At 42.3% G+C, this 21601-nt stretch overlaps 1 protein-coding gene across 1 annotated transcript in view; it reads left to right on the plus strand.

The window, feature by feature from the left end:
• Positions 1-21601, plus strand: part of WWC1 (WW and C2 domain containing 1) — a 370240-nt gene that overhangs the window by 236907 nt on the left and 111732 nt on the right. Inside the window, exons 8-9 of the mRNA XM_086931411.1 lie at positions 4366-4439; positions 6224-6466. Coding sequence (XP_086787537.1) covers positions 4366-4439; positions 6224-6466 — 317 coding nt within the window. The remainder of the gene's footprint in view (positions 1-4365; positions 4440-6223; positions 6467-21601) is intronic.

Raw genomic sequence — 21601 nt, forward strand, 5'->3', positions numbered from 1 at the left:
TGGTTACTGCAGTTTACTCTGCAAACAATGCTTTTTCCATGGCCATCCCATACTCCATACTGTGTTGGGGATGTACCTGGACACTGCTGTAATATTGCCCGAGCTAAACCATTTTTTATGGAAGGACTGCTACTAAAACTCATTAGCAATGGAGGTGTTACCGACCAGTTAGTATATTATCTCCCTTACAGGAAGCTACAGCCAGAAGGGTATTTATGAAGGGGCTTGCTTAAAACTTGCAAGCTTTATGTACATAGTACAGTGCTGCTTAGTAGAGGGGTGTAGTCTCTCTATAGTGCAGTTGTTGGACTGAGCCCTCTCTGCAGGGGTCACCCCAGATTTTTGCTTTCCTTTGCTGAACCTGTTTTTGTTGCCTTTTGTGACTGTGTGCACTTTACTCCTGGTAATCAGTGGTAAAGTGCTTGCACTCCTGCCTAAAAATCCAAAAAGTGGCATACACCTGATTGATACATTTAATTTAATTTTACTTCCCTAGTTAATGGTATTACATGTGCCCAGGACCAGTAAATTAAATGCCTCTCATTGTGAGCCCACTAAAGTAACCCTGTAAAACATGCCTCAGGCCTGCCACTGCAGCCTGCAGTGCAGTTTAACCTGCCATTTCGCCCTGGCAAAATTAACCTTTTGCCAGGCGTAAACCTTCCGTTTTAATATTTAAAAGTCACCCCAAGTAGGACTCAGAAGCTCAAAAGGCAGAGAGGGTACATGGTTTTTAAAAAGTAGAACATGTGTACTTACATTTTACATGTCCTGACAGAGAAAAACTCCTAAAGTCGTTGTTCACTGTTGGAAGGCTATCTGTCCCATAGAATGACACTGGGGTTACCTTATTGCACTTAATAAGTGATCACTTCAGTTTAGGAACAAATAGAGATATGTTTCTGCCACTCATTTGAATGGTAGTTTAATGTCTCCTGGTAATTGCAAAGTCTGATTTTAAGTTAATAGACTGAAGATGTCACTTCTAGAAAGTTGTGAACAACAGGGGTTAGGTCCTTTACGTGGTGGGGGCTAGACCCTATATAAGTAACAAGCAGCACACAGTGCCCACACCACAATTACTCAATACGTATTTTGAAGGGTAAGAAACCAATTTATTGTCGCTTCCCTAGACCACATTACTTTGTGTTCATTATTTTATACCTTTTTCAAGTTTTCAAAAAATTCATAGCAGAAAAAGACAATGAATTCAAATATTTACAAGGCTAATTAAACTTTCTACAAACATTAAAAGACAAACATTATTTACACATTAGAAAACATTTTGACATCAAGCATTTACAACAAAATTACAAAAAAATGATAATGGTTTCATCACAAACAACAATTATTACAAATGACAAATGAGAGAAACTAGAGTTGGGAGGAAAAATATAAGCAACTCAATGACTTATGAGTTTTTTGAATACTGGACCAGCCGGTCCTAGTGTTTTTTAACAATGATGGTTTTTACTCCCAAACAACACTGCCGACGCATTTCTAGACCAGGCGTAAAGTCACTGGTCTGTCATCAGACCCCATCAGTATCGAGCAGTGGCTAAAGCAGCAGGTAATTATCCACCCTGCAACAGTAAGCGTTTATTTAGCGCCCCAACAATCTTAAACATACCGCTAAGGTCGTGTTTTGTTTTGTATTAGGATGGTGATAGTGATACTCCTTTTTCCTTGAAAATAAGAAAACTAAGGAAGGTAGGCCACCTTAATTGTTTTTACCCACCGTGTTACCCTGGTGCACGCCACAAAGTTAATAACGCAAATCTCCCCAACACCACAGATTCAACCTCGATGGTTACGCCGCCAAAATTGATCCCGACGTAATTCGGCAGTACTCAAAGAATAAGGTACGCTTTTTCCCCCCCTTCCACTCTCAATTTGTTTTTGTCATTAGCAAAATAAATCGACCAATAATGTAACTTACACACACTCAAAAAATCTCTTTAGGCATCCCTGTCTGGCCACGATATTTATCAAAAGGCCCTTCAAAAGACCCCTCTCGAAGTCCTCCCTTGAACAAATTTGGTATGTAGCACAGAACGGTTTTTAGCTACTGAATGGAAATAAGGAGCCCACATGCTAGATTAAGTAAAATAATGTTTTTGCATCTTGCAGATACAAGATACATACAGCCCTGATGACAGACCAGTGACTTTACGCCTGGTCTAGAAACGCGTTGGCAGTGTTGTTTGGGAGTTAAAAACCGTCATTGTTAAAAAACACTAGGAGCGGCTGGTCCAGTTTTCAAAAAACTCATAAGTCATTGAGTTGCTTATATTTTTCCTCCCAACTCTAGTTTCTCTCATTTGTCGTTTGTAATAATTGTTGTTTGTGATGAAACCATTATCATTTTTTTGTAATTTTGTTGTAAATGCTTGATGTCAAAAAAATTTCTAATGTGTAAATAATGTTTGTCTTTTAATGTTTGTAGAAAGTTTAATTAGCCTTGTAAATATTTGAATTCATTGTCTTTTTCTGCTATGAATTTTTTGAAAACTTGAAAAAGGTATAAAATAATGAACACAAAGTAATGTGGTCTAGGGAAGCGACAATAAATTGGTTTCTTACCCTTCAAAATACGTATTGAGTAATTGTGGTGTGGGCACTGTGTGCTGCTTGTTACTTCTAGAAAGTTGGCATTTTTCTGACTAACCCAACATGCCTTTCCTCCTATATCCAGGGTCACAGAACTGTGAATGACTCTTCTGTTGTGTGTTGTGTATTCCTTCTAGACATAGGGACAAAAGGGCCTTGGGTGTGGAGTATGGGGTTCCTCTCCTGAGCAGGATGTCCTGAGAGGTTGTACACCACCTTCCTGAACTTCAAAAGGTAGCCCGAGGGCTGTGCCCACACCCATCCTTACCTCTGAGGCTACCTGTACTGCCACTGACTAATGCAGCTCACACTTAGGCCTACCTGCCCTTTGTTGCCCCAAACAGTTTCGAGCCAAACCCAGGAAAGGGGTAAGGTTAGATGGAGGTTGCATCCTCACCCCGAGGCTGTCACTAGGTATCAGAAAAGCACATTCAGAACCTCTCATCAGAACACTCCTGGTCCTGGTGAAGATTCAGAAAAAGGACTTTCCTGCTGTTTGAAGAAGGAAGACGACCTGATTACCTTGGACCCAGGATCTCCAGAAGTGACTCCAATTGTCAGTTGGCTGACCTCCTGTTTGAGCAACAGGGACTCAACATGCTTGCAGAGGCCTCCCTGCAACTGTCCAGGTGACCAACACCGCCAGGAGCTGCCTGGCACCTGCTGCTGGTCTCTGGTGTAATGTGCCCTGATCCCCGAGATGTGCCCCCCAGGTAATGGACTTGTGGGTTGTATCAGAGTGTACTACTCCTTCAAAAACTATCTCCAGATGAAAATCCAGATGGTTTGGGACTCTTTGCGACAGTGAGCGGGCTTCTTATGTCAGCAACAGTCACTGAGTCACCCTTCAATGCAAAGCTCTGGAGGTGACCTGCCCTTCATGCCAAACGATGACAGCCCACATCTCCCGCCAACGTGAAGCTTCAGCAATGATTGCTTCTCGCACCAGCAACAAACACCTCTCCACCAATGCAAAGCTCCAGTTGAGCCTTCTCGCAAGGACAGGGACTCAAAGAAGGTGAACTCTTCACTGGGACAAACCTGGTCACTGTATTCGAACCGCTCGCCATGGCGATTGGCCTAAACTTGTGACTTTGACCAGCTCCAGCGTGACCAGATACCCGCAAGTGGCACTTTGTGCTTTCTGGTGCTATTTTCAGATAGAAATGTATAAATTCATAACTCCAGGTCTACTGATAGGATTTTTTTATTTTTATTTATGCTTAATTTTATGTAATTTTCTAAATTGGTTTGCTATTTTTTTTGTGGTGTGTTTTTGCTATTTGAATTCGGCTTAAATACTTTACACATTGCTTTAAGTTAAGCCTGACTGCTTTTGTGCCCAGCTACCAGATGGTTACGCACAGTGTTTTTTTTACTGACTTTTGTGGTTTACCCTGACAAAGGGTGTGTTTAATATTTGAGGGGGGACTTCCTTCCCTCTCAACTAATAACCGAGTTACTTACAGCAGTGCACTTCTATGTAACGGAGCTTGCTCTGCCTTATGCTTTTTGTTCCTTCATTAATACACCTTTAGACCCTTCCTTTGGTGTCCTGATGTGCGCCCGGTGAAGACATCGTTTATGCTGTAGTCTGTCATTGTCTGCTCTCCGTTCACATTGGCACATTGTGTATTTTGTTGACCCATTTTTCATCATCTTCCCTGCTGTTAAGTAATGTCATATCACGTGAAGCTCTTCTTTTTCACTGGATTTAAGCGCAGTTGCCATTGATAATTTTCTTTTCTGTTCCAGTTTGTTACCAGCAGTAATAATCAGCTGGCTGAGAAAGTCAGATTACGCCTTCGGTACGAGGAAGCAAAAAGAAGGTAATTTGTGCTTTTATCAACACTTGACGTCTCTCTTGTTTATCGGTAATCACGAATTTTAACATCTGATATGTTTAGATAAAAATGCACCACCATAGGATTTACAAAAGAACTCTTTGTGTTGGTCTCACCCACTGTTTGGCATTGATTGGGCTGTTGCTTTTACTACTTGCTGTGGAAGTAGAAATGAAGGTTAGTTTAGCCTCGTGGCTGCCATTGCGTGGACCAGTTTTGGAAAACCGAGACCTGCTAGGAGTGGGTGGAATTAAGCTGCAAGCAAATGTCTGACCCATGTGGCCCAGGAAATGTCTGCATACACATGGTTGTTATATCCTTTTAATAATAGTATAGTTATAATACATGGGAGCCTACAATCCCTGTATAAAAACCTGTCTCTAATTTCTTTATGATCAGCTTCTTGTAACACACCCAGTTGCATAACGACCTCAGAAGTAAACTATAATAACTTATTATTTCGATTTCACAATACCTCCTGCCAGAAGCAGCAGCTGAGGGGAAAGGAAGGTCAGGTCACAGAACATAATTAAAAACAGCATTAAAAGAACAAAAAACTTTGCTTTTCTTCTGCTCGATTTTTCAAGCTGTACATTGACAAAAAGAAAGGATGTACTTATGGCAACATGTTTATTGTGTGCACACCTAGAGAATTTGGAATCTATATGCATGTTTCCCCTGCGTTTTTTTTATTTTTAAGGCTAACTTTTATTATAATGCTAATAATATGTTTTTCCAATAAACATCTAACAGCTTTTTGATGTGTTTAATTTTGTACTATAGATTTTATTTTTATTCTTATTGTTTACAAACATGCGCTCTCTTTCATATCAAAGAGCTAACACCAAGGATTTAAGTGGTTTGTGGGAAAGGTGAAGGTGTGACCATGTAGAATAAAGTGCCCCCTACTATACTAGATAAGGATATTGCTATTCACCTTGGAATTCCACAGCCTTGTAAAGGAACTCAACCTTCAGCCTTTTTCCTCTGTATGGTCATGACCTCCTTTGTGACTTGTCATATCCTTATAATGTATGGCAGGGGGTTATTTTAGCCCACATATATATTTTCGAATGGGTTTTACATAGTAGTAACTGTAAAAAACTTGGCAATAGCTATATCTACTTGCATAGCAATATTGCATTATAAGTGACGACCACTGGTATTCGCAAATTGTGTCTTTGATATTCTGTGAATTAAATTTCTTCTGATTTCACTTGGCTTTCTGTGCTCACTGTAAGCTGAGTAGGTGAATACTTGACAGAATTGTTCCGGACATGTTGAATCTGGCATGCTAGTCGACTTCACTTCTTCGTTTTTTGGCAGCTTATTCTTTGAAAAATAAAGTTTTATTTTCTTGCTTCTTCTTTAAAACTTAATTTAAATTTCCCTTATTATAGTCCTAGATAGGGTCTTTTCATTTGTAAATTACTTGATAACATTGATGTCAGTTCACTAAAATACTGTGTGTCAGATGTAATGTCATGCACCCTTTGCCCCATCTGATGACGTCACAGAGCGTGGCCCAATTTTCTACCCATAGCCCTTCAGCAGCCTTCTTTTCCAGTTGAAAGGTTAGCGATTGGGATGTTTTTTTGAATCTTTTGAAAGTTAAATACTTTAGTCGTTTTCTGTTCCTCCTACTGCTGCCTTTGTGAAGCCTGAGACTACGAATAGCAACTGCTACCCATAGCAACTTCTTATTGACATCTATGGCTAATGCTATGTGTGTCCTAACCAGTTTATATTAATTATATGTGCCTCCAAAGGATTGCTTTTATCAAGATACAACTCTCCAAGCTGGACAGTGAAGCCTGGCCAGGGGTGCTGGATTCAGAGAGGGACAGACTGATATTGATAAATGAAAAGGAGGAACTCTTGAAGGAAATGCGCTTTATCAGCCCTAAGAAATGGACACAGACTCAAGTGGAAAGGCTACAGGAGGAGAAGAAACGGCTAGAGGAAGACCTTCAGGCAGCTAGAGACACACAAAGCAAAGCACTAACTGAAAGGTAAGTGGCACATGCTGTGATACTTTTCTTTTAATTGGTTATTGGCTTTTCTTTTTTAAGGTTTTAGTCGCTCTGTCCAGTGGATTTTTCATGAGCCTTTTTTTTAGAGAATGAAGTGTTCTTGATATTCTATTACTAAGAAAGAATCGCCGTTTAGGTTAGGACAGCGTTGATCTTTTTGTCTTGCACGGGAGGGAAACAACAATGCAATTTACCAGGTGACATTGCAAAACCTAGATAGCTTTGCAACTCATAATGTCTGCATCTCAGCGTTGCGATCCTTTTCAATCAAAAGGCACGGGGGAGAATTCAGAAGTGCATTACCCTCTTCCCTTTGATTTGCAAGGAGATGTGCGTTCATAGATTTTTTGTTGTTAATTGGTAACCATTTACAAACTGGAAGCTGTCCCTCGTGGACATACTAGTGAGCTGCTGTTTGGCTAAAGGTTTTATGGGTGGTGGAACTCAGGTGGTATGTAGAAGTGCCACCTAGGAATGAATAAAGTGTTTTGTAATCCATTTTCAAGCGTAATTGTCGACATGCGTTGCCTGTGCATTTCACCGAGTCCATCCTTCCTGGTACTCTGCCAGGTGTTGCCATGAGCACAGTATTCAGTAGCAAGGTGACACCTTCTATTTTTCTACCAGTACATGAGGTATTGCCTTTGCATCACGATGCCTTAAATGTGCATATCTTACCTTGGTGACGTAAAAGTAGATGTCTAAGACAGGGGTGCGATTCCTCCCATTTCTTATGGCAGGGTCGTGTTTTCCACATTAATCCTAGGCTGATTCCCAGCCTGTGCTAATGTTATCATTAGTGCTTTCAGATTCTTAACAATAGCTCATGGTGGGGTAATTGGTATTTGCAAACAGATTATAGCAGGGGAAGGGGGGGGGGGGGATTATCGTTTTGGTGATGGGTGTTCGGCCAGTCAGTGGTTCGTTTTTTCTGTCCGTTTATCAATTGTTTCTAATTGCCTCTAAGGTTCACAATTGTATTTGAAGATTATTTCTGAATTTCTGAATCTCTTTCTACCCTATCACCCATATGGCTTGGTGACTTGTCAGCCACTGTAATGGAAAGTATAATGGGCACCTGATGTGTTTTGCCCCAATTCATTGTAAGGCCAGGTTTTTTGCCATAATTTCATGCATTATTGGGATGGATTGTCTGCTGGGTCTACAATGTATAGACAAATCTCGTCTGTATGTAACAAAACAGCTATACATCGCCCTATAAACCTTAATCGTCTGCATGAGTGGTGTTTACCATTCATGCATGTCAGTGGTTCCATTGCTAAACTCCTGATATAGTTGACCATTGATCTTGATTTTGGGTTTCAGAAACCCCCTCAGGCACACACCACAATTCTTCTCAGGGTGAAGACATAAGCAAACCCTAAATTAACCTCTGCCCAACCCTCGGGTAGCTTGGCAAATAGCAATCAGGCTTAACTCTGAGGCAATGTGTAAAGTATTTGTGCAACACTTCAAACAGTAACACAGTGAAAACAAACCACAAAAGGACCCCACACCAGTTTAGAAAAATAGTAATTATTTAATAAATAAAACAAGACCAAAATTAAAATACAATCAATAGAACCAGAAGTATTCAATTTTAAAGATTATAGTAAAAATAACACCAAATGGCTTAAAGTGCCAAATGTGGATATCTGGTCTAGCTGGACCTGGTCAAAGCCACAAATAAATTCAGTCCGACTGCGATGGAATTCATGCCAGCTATAGGGACACAGTTAGGCCCACTGAACAGAGTACTTGAAATCCTGGTTTGCTGAGCAGTGCGGGGATACGCGTTGAAGATGCGTTGCATAGCCAAAGTTATGCGTTGGTTCTGAGATGCAGCAAGCTTGTGGTGTGAGGTACTGCTGCATCTTCGTTGAAGATCCCTTCGATGAGGGCTTGCGATGTGAACTGTGGAGTAGAGGATGTATTGAGGAGTTGGTGTAATGCGTCGGTTCCGAGTAGCTACAAGGCTGTGATGTGAAATCCAGTGTCGTCCTTCAGCAGCAAAGCAATCCTTTTTCCTGGCATGTGAAGGTCCAGATGTGTGCGAAGAGTTGGTGTCTGTGGTCCAATAGTGATACAAACTTGTGCCTATGAAGTGGGGGAGACACTTCTAGATGTTTCCCTTTGAAGTCCCCAGGCATCATGTTTTCCCTGCTCTGGCTACAGACTAACTGCAGGAGATATGCAGCCCTTTCTGTTTAGGCTGGACACAGCCTATTCAGCTCTAAGTGGGGCTGTACCCAGCTCCTCCCTACCATCCTCCCAATGATGGCCTATCCAGGCACACCTAAGCTCCCTATTGTGTGAGGCTGTCTAGAAGGAATACACAAAGCCCAACTGTCAACTACACTTAGTCATGTGACCTAGAGTCGGGCTACAGGCACTAAATTGCTATGGCAGGAAAATGGAAACTTTCTAAAAGTGGCATTTTCAAAACTGTAATAAAAACATTTGACTTCACCATACTTTAGGATTTTTCTTTCAATCCCAAAGACACCAAACATGCACTGGTTACCTGTTCCTGTTTGGAAATTACAGCTTATTAAATGTAATGAGGTAACTCCAATTTTAGTCTACGGGAGAGCTAGGCCTTGCAATTGGGAGGAACAAACTTAGGAGTTTTTCACTACCTGGACATGTAAAACTTTAAAGTACACGTCCAACTTTTTAAATACACTGCACCCTGCCATCTGGGCTGGCCAGGGCCTATCCTAGGAGTGACTTATATGTATTAAAATGAAGGTTTGGGTCTGGCAAACGGTTTATTTTGCCAGGTCGAAATGGCAGTTTAAATATGCACACACAAGCTGCAGTGGGTGGCCTGAGATGTTAAACGGGTTACTTAAGTGGATGGCACAATGAGTGCTGCATGCCTACTAGCAGCATTTAATTTATAGGCCCTGAGCATAGGTAGTGCCACTTTACTAGGGATTTACAAGAAAATTCAATATGCTAGTTGGGGGCATAAGCCAATGTTACTATGTTTTTAGGATTGAGCACATGCACTTTAGCACAAATTAGCAGTGGTAAAGTGTGCAGAATCCTAAAACCACCAAAAACGAAATCAGCAAAAATTGAGGAGAAAGGCAACATTTTAAGGGAACGAACACCCTAAGGCTGACAGGTCTAACAGATATCTTTATATTCTATGTGAACTGCTAGTGTTAGCCCCTATAGTCTAGGGGCTTTCCCGCTGAGCATTTCTATAACTGATTGAATAACATCCATGAGGTTATCAACTGCCCTAATATTTGCTTTCCTTCTCTTCCACCCTCAGCATTATTTTTCCCAAATACCCCCTTATTTCAGTCTCTTCATATTCGCCATGTGTTGTGTATAATTTCTCATAACACTCTTGAAATTTTTGGGATGCCTTAAATATGAAGCCATTATTTTGTATCCCAATCATGGCTACACTTTGCAAGGCCCAGGCTTTATTCAGCATATTTGTCAGAGGTCTGCCAGGTATTTCATCCTCTGTCGCCATCCACATCATATTTTCAGAGAAACTTTACCTCTCTGCTTGTCCCTTCATGAAAATCCAGTGTTTTCTACTTCATGGAGGTATATTTCTAGCGTGTTCTATCTACTTAAAATTGACTTAAGTGTTCCTAACTGTTTTACATATTTTCCTTTCATAAGCTCCATCGTTTGTTTATTGAACCTTCATAGTTTTGAAGTAAGTTGTAATTTCTTCATGGATTTCTGCTCAAAGTGTTGCATCTAACAAGGCGTGGTGTAGTGCATGTAGTACGAGTTGTGTCTGGGTGGGGATCTCCAACACTAGGAGCACAGGTTAATGACCCAAGAGCGTGCATAAGTGTTCACAGTTATTAATCATGTGATGTGTGCAAACCAATAGTCGATTTGTAAGTGTACTCCGCGAACCAATGGGTAGAATATGTATTCTTTTCATGTATGATTTCTTGGTCTCAAGATAGCTATTAAAGTTTCTATTTCCATTGCACGTAAAATAGCTTTAGACGAGGAGTAAAACTCTAAGGGGGGAGTTTCTGATAGGTCTAATTCTATATCTAGTAGAGTTTATCTCTCTCCCTAAATCATTGATTGTGTAATGGGTATATTATTCAGAGATGTACATTATTGACAAATTGTTTATTGCCACCCTTCATGAATATGTATTGTATGATGCATAATGACATGTTCCCCCTAGGATGTTCTGGGCTTCTCCCGTGGAGATGCCAGATGTGTCTCCTGAAGAAATGTAATGTCTGTTTTGTGCTGTTTAAGGTAGGTTGCTATTCCCCCAACCTTTTGGGCATCAATGAGGCCTCCAATGTCCCAGATAAGAAGTCATAGGTTTAGACTTCTTTTACGTTCACATCTAGGTAGCACAATATTTTAACTTGGTCAAATACCATTGGTGAAGTTAAGCATCTCATTCTCACGCTTTTAGTGTGATATTTCCTCCCTTGTTACCGCTGTCTTTTTTTTTTTTAGCTCGCCATTCCAGCTTGGACCCAGCCATTTGCAAATCAGTCTTGACCCTGCTCCCCATGAGTACGGTTCATTCTGAACTGCCAGGCCAGACAGTCCCTGTACTGGAAAAAAGCATCCTCGGACCTGTTTTGGGGTACCACCCCTCATCAGCCAGGCTAGCTTGACTCCAGTGACATGGAGAGCACGATTCCCACGTCTGGGCATACCTGTCCCACTCAGGGTGACAAATGCAAAAGATTCCTAGGCAAGCAGGATATATTACGGTGCATGTAAAGCCCATCCTTTCAATTTTTTCTTGATTCTTGCGAAAGGTAGGTGGGCCTCCCGCACCACTATCATAAAGTTTAGGTAAAACTACACCAAAAACCCCAGGTACTGTAGCTCTCTTGTTTCACATGTAAGTCTAAACACTGTATCTCTGAATTTATAGTTGACTATGCAAGCAGTTCTTGGCCTTCAATAGGAGATGGGTACAGGCCTCTGGGCCAACTATCAATGCGCTCTTTCCCTAATGAATGAATTCACTGTCAAATAGTTTGGTGTGCATGTTTTCAACAAAGGTCTCCATTTTACCTGTGATTGTTGGTACTGGTTTCTATGAGGGCTTACCTTCAAGTCTTCTTTATTGACTCTTGCGATCTCCAATGTTTTTTTTATTCACATGATCATCTTGTTGTGCACAATTTAGTTGTATTTTGTGTCTGAGTGTCTCCATCCAGCTTGGTCTAGTCTGTATTCTTGGTTTCGCAGACGCTTAAACAAGTGGTTGGCTCTCGTAGTTTAGTGCGTCAATTTTTCCATCTGCTCTGCACAGGCTGCTGTTCATTTCCCTCTATCTTGCTCTGACATCTGCCAGCCGTCTCATTAATGGTATCTGTTGAATTATCTTGCTGGAGACAGATATATTTTGCCACTGTTCTGTCAGGTTGCGTTGAAATCATATCTTCGATTGTCTTTGAATTGCCTTTCCCATTGTGATCGATTATTCCCCTATCACACTCTGAGGCTGTTGTTGCAGCTAATTATTCCTTATCTTTACTTGCCTGTGTCTAGGTGCCACCTCATACTCCACATTTTTATTCTAGTGACTATCTATTGGTGATGTAGTGCGCCCTTAACTCGATTTTATGATGCACATATTATGCAGATTTGAGATTACTGGTGCTTCCTACGTTTTAGCTTTTTTCGTGTTGATCTGCTGTTAGTTATTTACAGGGTGGCTTTGGAAACAGGACATCCACTTGTGGAATTGGGATGCTGCCCACTTTTACTACTTTTCTCCACTGGATTATCCCGCTTCGCATCTCAAGTGTGTTGCGCTGTCCCTCTCTGTGCTTCAGTAGAGTTAATTATACTATTAACTCTCAAATGCAGCGCCTGTGGCCCTTGTATCTGCTGTTGGCAGTCTGTGGCTAGAAGTACATTTTTGCGCTAAATTGCCCCTTGCACTGGTGAACTGTAACATCCGCTCTGCACATTTAGGACCTGATTACAGCTTTAGCGGTGCAGCACTGGGTCTGCTCCGCCACCGCCGCTTCAAAGCCATGGTTGGGCCACCCGCTAAATTTGTAGTTTCCTCCTGTCTGGCAGGCGTATTTTTGGCGTTCCCATGTCCCTCCAAAAATTAGCACTGCGATGGAAATGCCAAAAAGAGTTTCTACACTGCATGGAAAAAGTATATGCTGTGCAGGAACTGGGGTGCATGCGCACAGAGGGGCACATGTTGTACCCCCATGCATGCACCCCAGGGCGCAGAGGCACATGTGGGCCTTGCAGGGCCCTCTTTGTTTCCTCTTCACAGAATTTTTATGGTAGTGGAACTGCCATGAAAACCACGGTGATCCCAGCCAAGCATATTGAAGCTTCCTAACCGCTGCAACACCGCCAAGTGGCTGCGGTGGGGAAATAGCAGTCCAACCGCCCTAATCATAATAGGGCGGTTGGGAGACCGCCGCCACCATGGATCAGCAGACTTGTAGTTGAGCCCTTACTGTTCAAGTCTGTACTCACAGTTTTTAGCTTGACTTCATCTATGTTGTTTGTATACTCCCAGTTGACTTTATACTTTTAATACTGCATCACATAATTTTCATTTTACTTACTGGGGTGGCCAAAAACAATTCTGGATAAAAGTAGTGTTAATGAACCCCCCCAAAGCTCAACCCCATACAGTAATGTTGCTATTGCTTTTCCCTGTAAGCTAGTATGACTGAACTCACAAAGTCTTCGCCAAGCTTACTTTTGCATCTTTGCAGTGCCGCAACTTTCTGGTTCAGGCCGCACTTGGCTTTGGCTTTTTGTTGGGACCCTTTCAAACCATACTCTAATCTGACTCTTATGTCATTGAAACTGCCAACTTTCTCAATGGGATTCATTTTGTAGAGATGGATTACTTTAATGATGCTTTTGAATTAGTTGCCAAATATTGTGCTGTATTTATGTTAACTGCCAGATCCATGTCAGGCAGTATGTGTTGGTAATGATGCATTGCTAATACTCTCAAGGTCAATAGTACTTCATTGCAAGGGAAAACAGTATTTTAAATATGAGCATATATTGAATAAAATAGATTTTTGACGTTCAATGAAAGAACGCACTTTGGATAGAATGATTACCACAAGAAAGGATAACACTCTCAGCTACAAAGATGTAAATGAAATAAGGCAATTTGCCTATGAATCTAGCTTCGAAAGAAGGCTGAGTGTAATTCTGTATTCCAGGCCAGCTGAAACTCCTCAATATCGCACCATAAGCAAAATGTAATGGATAAACGCAGTCTTTATTCACAGAACGCCTCTTTCTAGGATTCTCGTGCAACTTGTCCCAGGAGCTACCACCAGAAGTGTTATAGTGTGTGCGAATCTTCTTCCTCCTGGTCCCAATGTCCCTGTTGACTTGTATGTCAACCATGATATTCGTGCTCGTCCCCCAGGGTACGACTTGCCTGTTTTTCTTCCCCCAAAGGATGTGTATCAATGCAGTTCAGCGATCATTCTGTCCGGCTGGGGGGCATCTGGAGAAAGTGATCCTGATTGTCCAGTCTTGGGAAACATCAAGTCAGCTAAGTACTAACCTTGATTTTCGAGGGGAGCACTTGGTACTTGTAAGTACTCACACATATCTTTCTCAGAATAGGCGTAATATCTTCCGGGGTGAGATGGGTCAGTAATGGGATATCTTTCAAGAGCTGTAAAATATTATTCCTATTAACTATACCATGTGGGCTGTTTGAATTTTAGATCTTTATTTAAGACCTGCTTCCACACTTGGTCACTCTGTCACCATCCCATTGCTTCTCTTTACGTTTCAGGCCGGGATAATGGATACAGGGGTTAGGCTTACTTGTCTATCGTCACAAACTTTGGTCCCATTCCGATGAGGTTTAGCTTCAAGACATGAACGTGTATGAGATGGAGGCTGTGCTTAATTTTTCCAGGTGGTGGGCACCACACTGGCGCTCTCCTATTTGGGTACCAGGTCTTACTTTTTAAGCATCAGACTTTTGAAAAGAGTTGGAGATGGAAAATTTATGAAACCAAGAAGAAAACGGGGATGGAAAAAGAGCAAGAGTTTGGAAAAAAGATAGTTAAATGAGGCAGGAGGTGGAATCAAATCTAAGGCAGTATTTAGCAGCATTGGTGAGGGAATACTAGAAAAAACTTTTGGCTGCTGAACTTATTATTATTATTTAACAATCTAAGCACAGCCACCTGGCGAAGTGGTATGCATGAAGTTACTTAGAGCATGGTACAGGCGGAGCAGAGACAGACATACTAACTGGTCCTTTACTTAGTATAACAAGTAAATGACAATACTTTCATTATAGGAAGACCTAAAAAACGTGGTGATTATACATATGGACACTACTGTATGTCTGGGCAGGGTTCCATATGAGTTTTGAGGCACTCACTGGATTTCCCTCTGTGAAGGAATAGAAAGGGAATCGGGCTGAGTGAGAAATGTCATGCTGGTTTGAAGACGGTGCTTCCATGGTGGTTTTGCCTCAGTTGGAAGAAACCTTGGCTCATGACGCTAACACAAAGAAGACAACAAGAAGCAGAGTACAAGTTATCAAAGACACGTACTGCTAATGTACTAAAATTTACTACATTTGCTACAGCCTTCCCCAAACTACATAATAAAGAGCAAACTGCATTCAAAATTTTTGAATTTGGTTCATATGTTTCTACAGTGCTGAAGTCCTGCCTAGTCTTAAATATGTGACGTACTGTGTCATATACAAAGAATTAGAGCATGAAGACCCGATATTCCCAGAGAACTAACTAGGTGAGAAAACACACAGTTCAAGCACTTGGGCTATGCTCATGGCTTCCCGGGCTAAGGAATGAAGGACACAAAATGTCTTCTCGTGGTATGTGGGGTGGGAAAGGAACAGTCTCCATGTTGTACCCCATCAGCTGACTGATCTGCTGAGAAACTGAAGACCCTTTAATTTCCTGGTTTAAAATGAAGCTGTCTGTGCTAACCGCACCAGTGAAAGTCTCCTGCCTTCCATGGTTTCTGATTTATTCGGCTTAGTTTTATTCTTTGTTGCTTCTAGACCACATGTCATGTTTTTAGTCTGGTGCATACCTCCCATCAGTTAGCACTCTATCCCTTGAAAGCCTTGCAGACTACCAGGGCCCAATTCACTACGTTCCCGCCACAAGGATGAGTTGCGCATCACGCCACAAGCAGCACAAGAACATCACATCTGCTCCCCTCCCTCGCTGAACAACTAAGTGCCTGCCTAACACCTACCTATTCATTGATTTCTGTCACCCACGTGAGTGAGTGGTGGGGACTGGGACTTTCTGATGTCAGTAGGCCCGTGCCCTACACCCACATGGTGATGCGGTGGGAGTGCCCATCAGAGGACGACCCTTTTCTAGCCCAGTCTTTCAAATGCCATTTTCCCTTTACCCACCTGTGCTGTAGCGATGAAAGTGTAGAAATGTATGATTGTGGTCATACAGTGCTTGAGCATAGACGTGCATGGCTAGGCAATGAATGCAGGGGTCTAATGAGAGCAAGGAATGTTTCTCCTACCTGGTATGACCAGATGTAATCGAATATAGGCTCGAGACTTATGTTCCTGTGAGTGTATCTAACACAGGCATACCCCACCACCGGCCAGGCCCACTTCTTGCACACTGTGCAAGAAATATACAAAGGGCATCTAAATGCGAGTTATGCATAGGTAAATGCATTTGGTTATTGGTTCTGCAGGAAATTTGCTCTTTAAAATTTGCAGTATCCACATATATATTTATTTACATTTGTATTGATTGCTGATGATTGGCAGAGTAGGGAGACAGAGTGGTGAAAGTGAGGAGAGCGCGAGGTACCGCATTGAGGCAGATGGTCGAGGTTCAGAATCAGTGTTTTTTTAATGACTCGCGGTCGAACCTCTGAGGATGGTTGTTGGGGCCAGCAAGTAAGGTCCGGGCGGTTTGGAAGAACCTGCCTCCTCTGCTCCTGCATTTAGTTAGGGGAATCACCTAGAGGTTATTCCGGTGAGACCGTAAGTGGTGGGCATGGTGCTAACTTAAACCTCGACTCTTTTTTTGTGTCCTGTAGAACACATTCTGTTGTCCATGATGTATTGTTTGTTGAAGTGAAGTCCGAGCTAATCTGGAAGGCATGTGTATATGTGCTACAGTTGGGTTATCTGGGCCGACCGACCTACATTGTTACAACCTCAGACAATCTTATGTAAATGAGTGGATTTGTCGACCCTTGTTGAGAGATTTGTGGATTAGGTTTTCAAACACCAGGTGACCTATCCACCACCATGGACATCATTTAGGGTTTGCAGCTGTGACCCTTGTCTTGCCCTTTGTGGCTTCTGGCCGCAGAGGAGGCAAATTGCCAGGAACCCAGTGGCAGCTTGGGCTCCACTCTCTTTATTTTCTGTAAAAAAAAAATGTATGACCCTAATAGTGAATATATACAATCTATTACTCACTAATAGCTAATGAAAGTGGAGTACATTAAACTGGAATATGCCCTTCCATGACAACTAAGGTAAGTAAAAAATGCTTTGTGTGAGAGTGTATATGCATGAATGTGTATGTAGGTGTAAGTATGTCTGTGAGTTAAAGTGGAGGACAAAGGGTACATGTTGTTACTTCCACTACCCTTGGCATTTTGGTGAATTGACGTCCATGTCCATCACCCCCTGCTGGCATGAAAATAAAATAGCTGAACGCACTTCTTTTTATTTTTTTATGTCGCGGCTAGGCAGTGTGCATGCACTGTCTTTCCGAGATATCTAGTAATCCATATGGGTGTCGAAACTCCGCCCATTGCTTGTTACTTTCTCTTGACTTGCGATTTGTTAACTTGTGCATTTTTTGTGTTATCAGCCTCATTATTGGCTTTTCATGCTATACGTAACTTCAGTTCATTCCGGTAGCAGCACAGCCTAACTTCAGTATCCTAGCTTACACAGCGTAATTGTTTTTATTTTAAAATAGTGTGCATTAACATGTGTGCACATCCCGCCCGCCAAATGCAGTACCGGACTCGCCCCTGCCCGCCCCCACTACTTCCTTGTTTACCAAGCGCCCGTTGTGTGCTTTTATGTAATGGCGGACGCCACACTTTTTATTAATAACTGTGAAAATCGAATCCGTCGTGTCACACTAACCCGGCATATTAACTAATTCAGATGAATAGGGTGCTCTGTGCCGGAGAGCAATTGCGCCTGGGATCAGGGCACGGCAGTGCTGGGAACTCTGCCGGGGACTGCTGGGGCAGTTCCATATGCATCTAGCTGCCAGCGAGTGGGCGGCCTCTTCCTTCTCTGTTAGCTGCATACAGCAGCTGACCTCAACCAGCAGGTAATCAGCTGAATCTCCATACCACCCGAAGGGCGGGGTGCATGGGCAGATGGAGGACAGTGTTTTTACAATAACATGCAGCGGTCTGAGCAGCTGAGCTTTCACATGGACCTCACCTGGCAAAATTATCAATTCTGGACTCAGCTTGTTTATCTCTGCATGGATCTGCGCGCAAGCTGGTTTGCCGAACCTTTTCCACTTCCCTGGAGTTGTGTAAAATTACGTGCTAGTAAACAAACTGTGGCAGAGATCTACCCACTCAAAAACATGCCCCTTTCAGTAAATACAAATACAACGCTCAGGCAGTAATTTGTGCTCATTCCAGCAAAACAATGGTTTGAAACAATTGTAGGTGATCAGCAGCCAAATGTAAATGCACTCTAAGAATGAAGCGTGGCGGTCCATATCCCCAGTGGACATTCCAGTTTATGCGTTACATAATGTTTCCGCTGGATTTAGCGATTGTTACATAGATGTTAAACATTCAACAGTAAAATACATGTCCAGCTTATAAAAACCATACTTTCCACGGATTTAGTAAAAATACCATCCGAAACTAACAGGCACCAATTACCAGCTATAAGGGGACGGGAATTTTGTTTACACCGGTTCAGAACTTTATAAAACGCAGAAAGATCTGACTTGAAAGGTGCAGTGTTTCTGTTTTTAAGAACCATATCTGGGGGTCGGATGTTCTGGTTTGCACAAAACTGCATCTACAGCTTGAGCTAATCCTTGTCAAAGACCGGGCAAGTGCCACAAAATAGTGTTGCAGAGTCGATGCATGACAGAAGGAAACGTCTTCTTAAGATGCAAATAACAACAACAAAAAGCAGGCCATGTTGGGAATATGCATAGTACAAGGGAGAAGCGGCAGCACCGCAATGCAATAGAACATGTGTGGGGGTTATGTAGGTAATGCTCTTTGTGGCTGTACAATGGTGTTGCCTCCTTCTGTTACTCATTAAGGTGATGTTGTTTGTGTCCGTAAAAAGGGGTTCACTGCTTCTGTTACTCTTTCAGTGTTGGCAGTATTCACATCCACACACCTTCTGCTGAAAAAGAGGGTACTTTGGTTTCTGGTGGTTTCCTTGCGGTTGGCAGTTGTTTTTTTCCCACCTCCCTTCTTCCAGTAGCTCCCTCCCTTGTTCCTTTTAGTTGATGGAAGTGAATGATTGTAAGCGTAAAACAAAGTTGTAAGTAAGAATGTTATTTAAAGTTTAAGATTTTGGGAGATGTATACTCTGCTTTTAATCATTCCATGGCCACGCTTGAACTCCAAGGTAAAGATTCCCATATCATTCATTTAAGATATTATATACCTGCCATGGGACACAGAGCTTGCTAAGTCATTCTCACTTTTCTGAAGGGAATTAGAAACTCTTCTGTCTACAAAATTTGAAAACCTCGACTTTCATTTATTGACTTCATTTTCTACTTTTTTTTTAATGATTTTGCACCTGATGAATTTCCCAATTGCATATTTATTTCTGTAATATATCTTTGTACAGTGCCACACAACTTTTTAGGTGACGCCCGTGCTTTATACATATGATAAATAAACAAGCCACGGCATTTGTTTTAAGAGCGTCCCTCTGACCTGGTACTTAGCACCAGTGGCAGGACTGGCTTGTCAGTAATGCCTCAGCGATGTGCTAGGCAGAAACCAACACCCACTCCACCAGGCAGAGCCGGAGGACCAGGAAATGAGATAGTCTTAGGTTTCACGTCAGTTTCATCTGTCAGGTAGGATTCCGCTGTTGGACCAGTTTCAAGGGTCTGTGTCATTACACTCTCATTCAATATGTGCTATGGAAAGTGACATGGCACTCAGTGCTGCACAGAGTCCCTGGATAGCTTGTAACCTCAGTTCGGCAGACCGTTGTGCCGTAGCATAAGACTAATTCACCTTGCTGTTTGAGACCAAATTTCTTAAGTTTGGAACCCTTTGGTTTACTTAATAAAACTTCCTTTTTTAGAAAATAATGGATTGTGGTTTGGAAAATGAACAATGTTTTTGTTGGCATCAAACTTGAGTAGGCATGTAAGAAAAGAGGCACATCGGTGCATTCCGTGAGGAATTATGGACGGGCTCCCATTATTTCCAATAGAGTTACTGGTGGACCAATAAGGCCTACCGGCTGGCCAGTTCCTAACCTATGAGGCGCTGATACAAACCTTTGGGAAGTTATTGGTTGCTGGACAAGATAAACCAAACACACGAGGTCCTACAGATGCTAGTATGCATGGATACAGCATGGCTTCTGGTAATGTGGTTCTTGATTACTGAATACTATGGTTCTAAAACCCCTGTTGACGCCTAGGCACCAATGGGGGGGAGCGTTGGGTTGAGACTCACAGACTCTAAATGGAATAAGGTCCTGGCTAAACCTAAGAAAGTCTCCAGAAACATGCAATCAAAATACACACAATTCAACTACACCCACTTGACACATCTGATGCCACACAGACTACAAGCTATTTATTGAGGCGACCCACATGGCTGCCCCAGATGTAAATTATTTGATGCAGACTTCCGCATATGACCTGGAACCGTCCCCAACTGCAACTGTTCTGGATTGTAGTGATCGGTGCACTGAACGTCACCCTGCACTGTTGCCTTAAATGAAATTTAGAGACTGTTAGCTAGGTTTATTCCCCAGACCCAATAAACCCATGGTTGGTTCCCGGTCCTTTGACCTGGCGTAAATATTAGCTCAGAAAAGAGTCGCGATGGCCTGGAAGTCAATGAAGGGACCAGGGGTGATCACTTGGATTAAGGATTCAATACGTGGGCTATGGCTGTAGAAAGATCCCTCATCCGCGAAGTCACAAGGGGGAGTGTGGCAGTGCCTGATAACGGAACTGTGGTCAGAGGTGCTGGAGACTTGGGAACACCCAGTGAATGTGGCGGAGGGGAGCCCAGACAACCTGGTAAGGTTGGGTAGGGAAGAGCACGACTCCTCAAGTGGCGCGGACGGTAAGGGAGTAGACAATAGCTTTACCAACTAGAAATGCCCTGAGGCTGTCTTCCCCCACCCACTTCCCAGATGATGGAATTATTTACTAGATGTTCACCACACCGTCCTCTGTTCAGACCCCTTGTGCATGTTCTGTCTGTCCAGAGTATTTTAATGATGCTGGTGCAATCCTTTCCTCTCTCCCCAACGCTCCTTTTGTTCTCCCACTTCCATGGCGGTGTTAGTAGCACACAAGATGGTTCAGTTTGTTTTATTCTAGTTTTGTTTTTCTGCATATGCATAATGGCATCTGTGAAACCCCCTTTTCCTATTCCCCCCCTAACACCAGAATTGGAAGGTTTAGGCAACTATTCTTTACATAATGCACAAGATGGGATTCAGGTTTCGCCTCAACAAGTGTAAAGCTCATGGAATGAGACAGCGATTGATTCTACAGTCCTGCTTTAGATATCTCGCTCATCTAGTACGTCCCACCTCAGCATATGTGTGCTATAATATAGTTACACATATGTGGTAGCGGATACCACCTCTATTGTAATCCCAAGATACCTCATGTTCTTAATGCAGAGGTGCCCTAAGAGACGAACTGTTGAGATGAGTGTCTTATGTAAATGCCAATAATCAGATGTTTAAAAAAAATTATAGATATGCTGCCAATTGTGTTTTCCTTGCTCGACTGTACCTTGTTATTTATTTAATTTGAACAAATGGCAAAGTTTGGGTACAGCTGGGTGTATATTGTAAGATGGAAATTCCATGGAAGTTCATTGAAGCTAACTTGGAAAGACTACTGGACACAAGCACTGGGCCTATGACAC

Source organism: Lissotriton vulgaris, chromosome 7, assembly GCF_964263255.1.
Source record: "Lissotriton vulgaris chromosome 7, aLisVul1.2, whole genome shotgun sequence".
NCBI lineage: Eukaryota > Metazoa > Chordata > Amphibia > Caudata > Salamandridae > Lissotriton > Lissotriton vulgaris.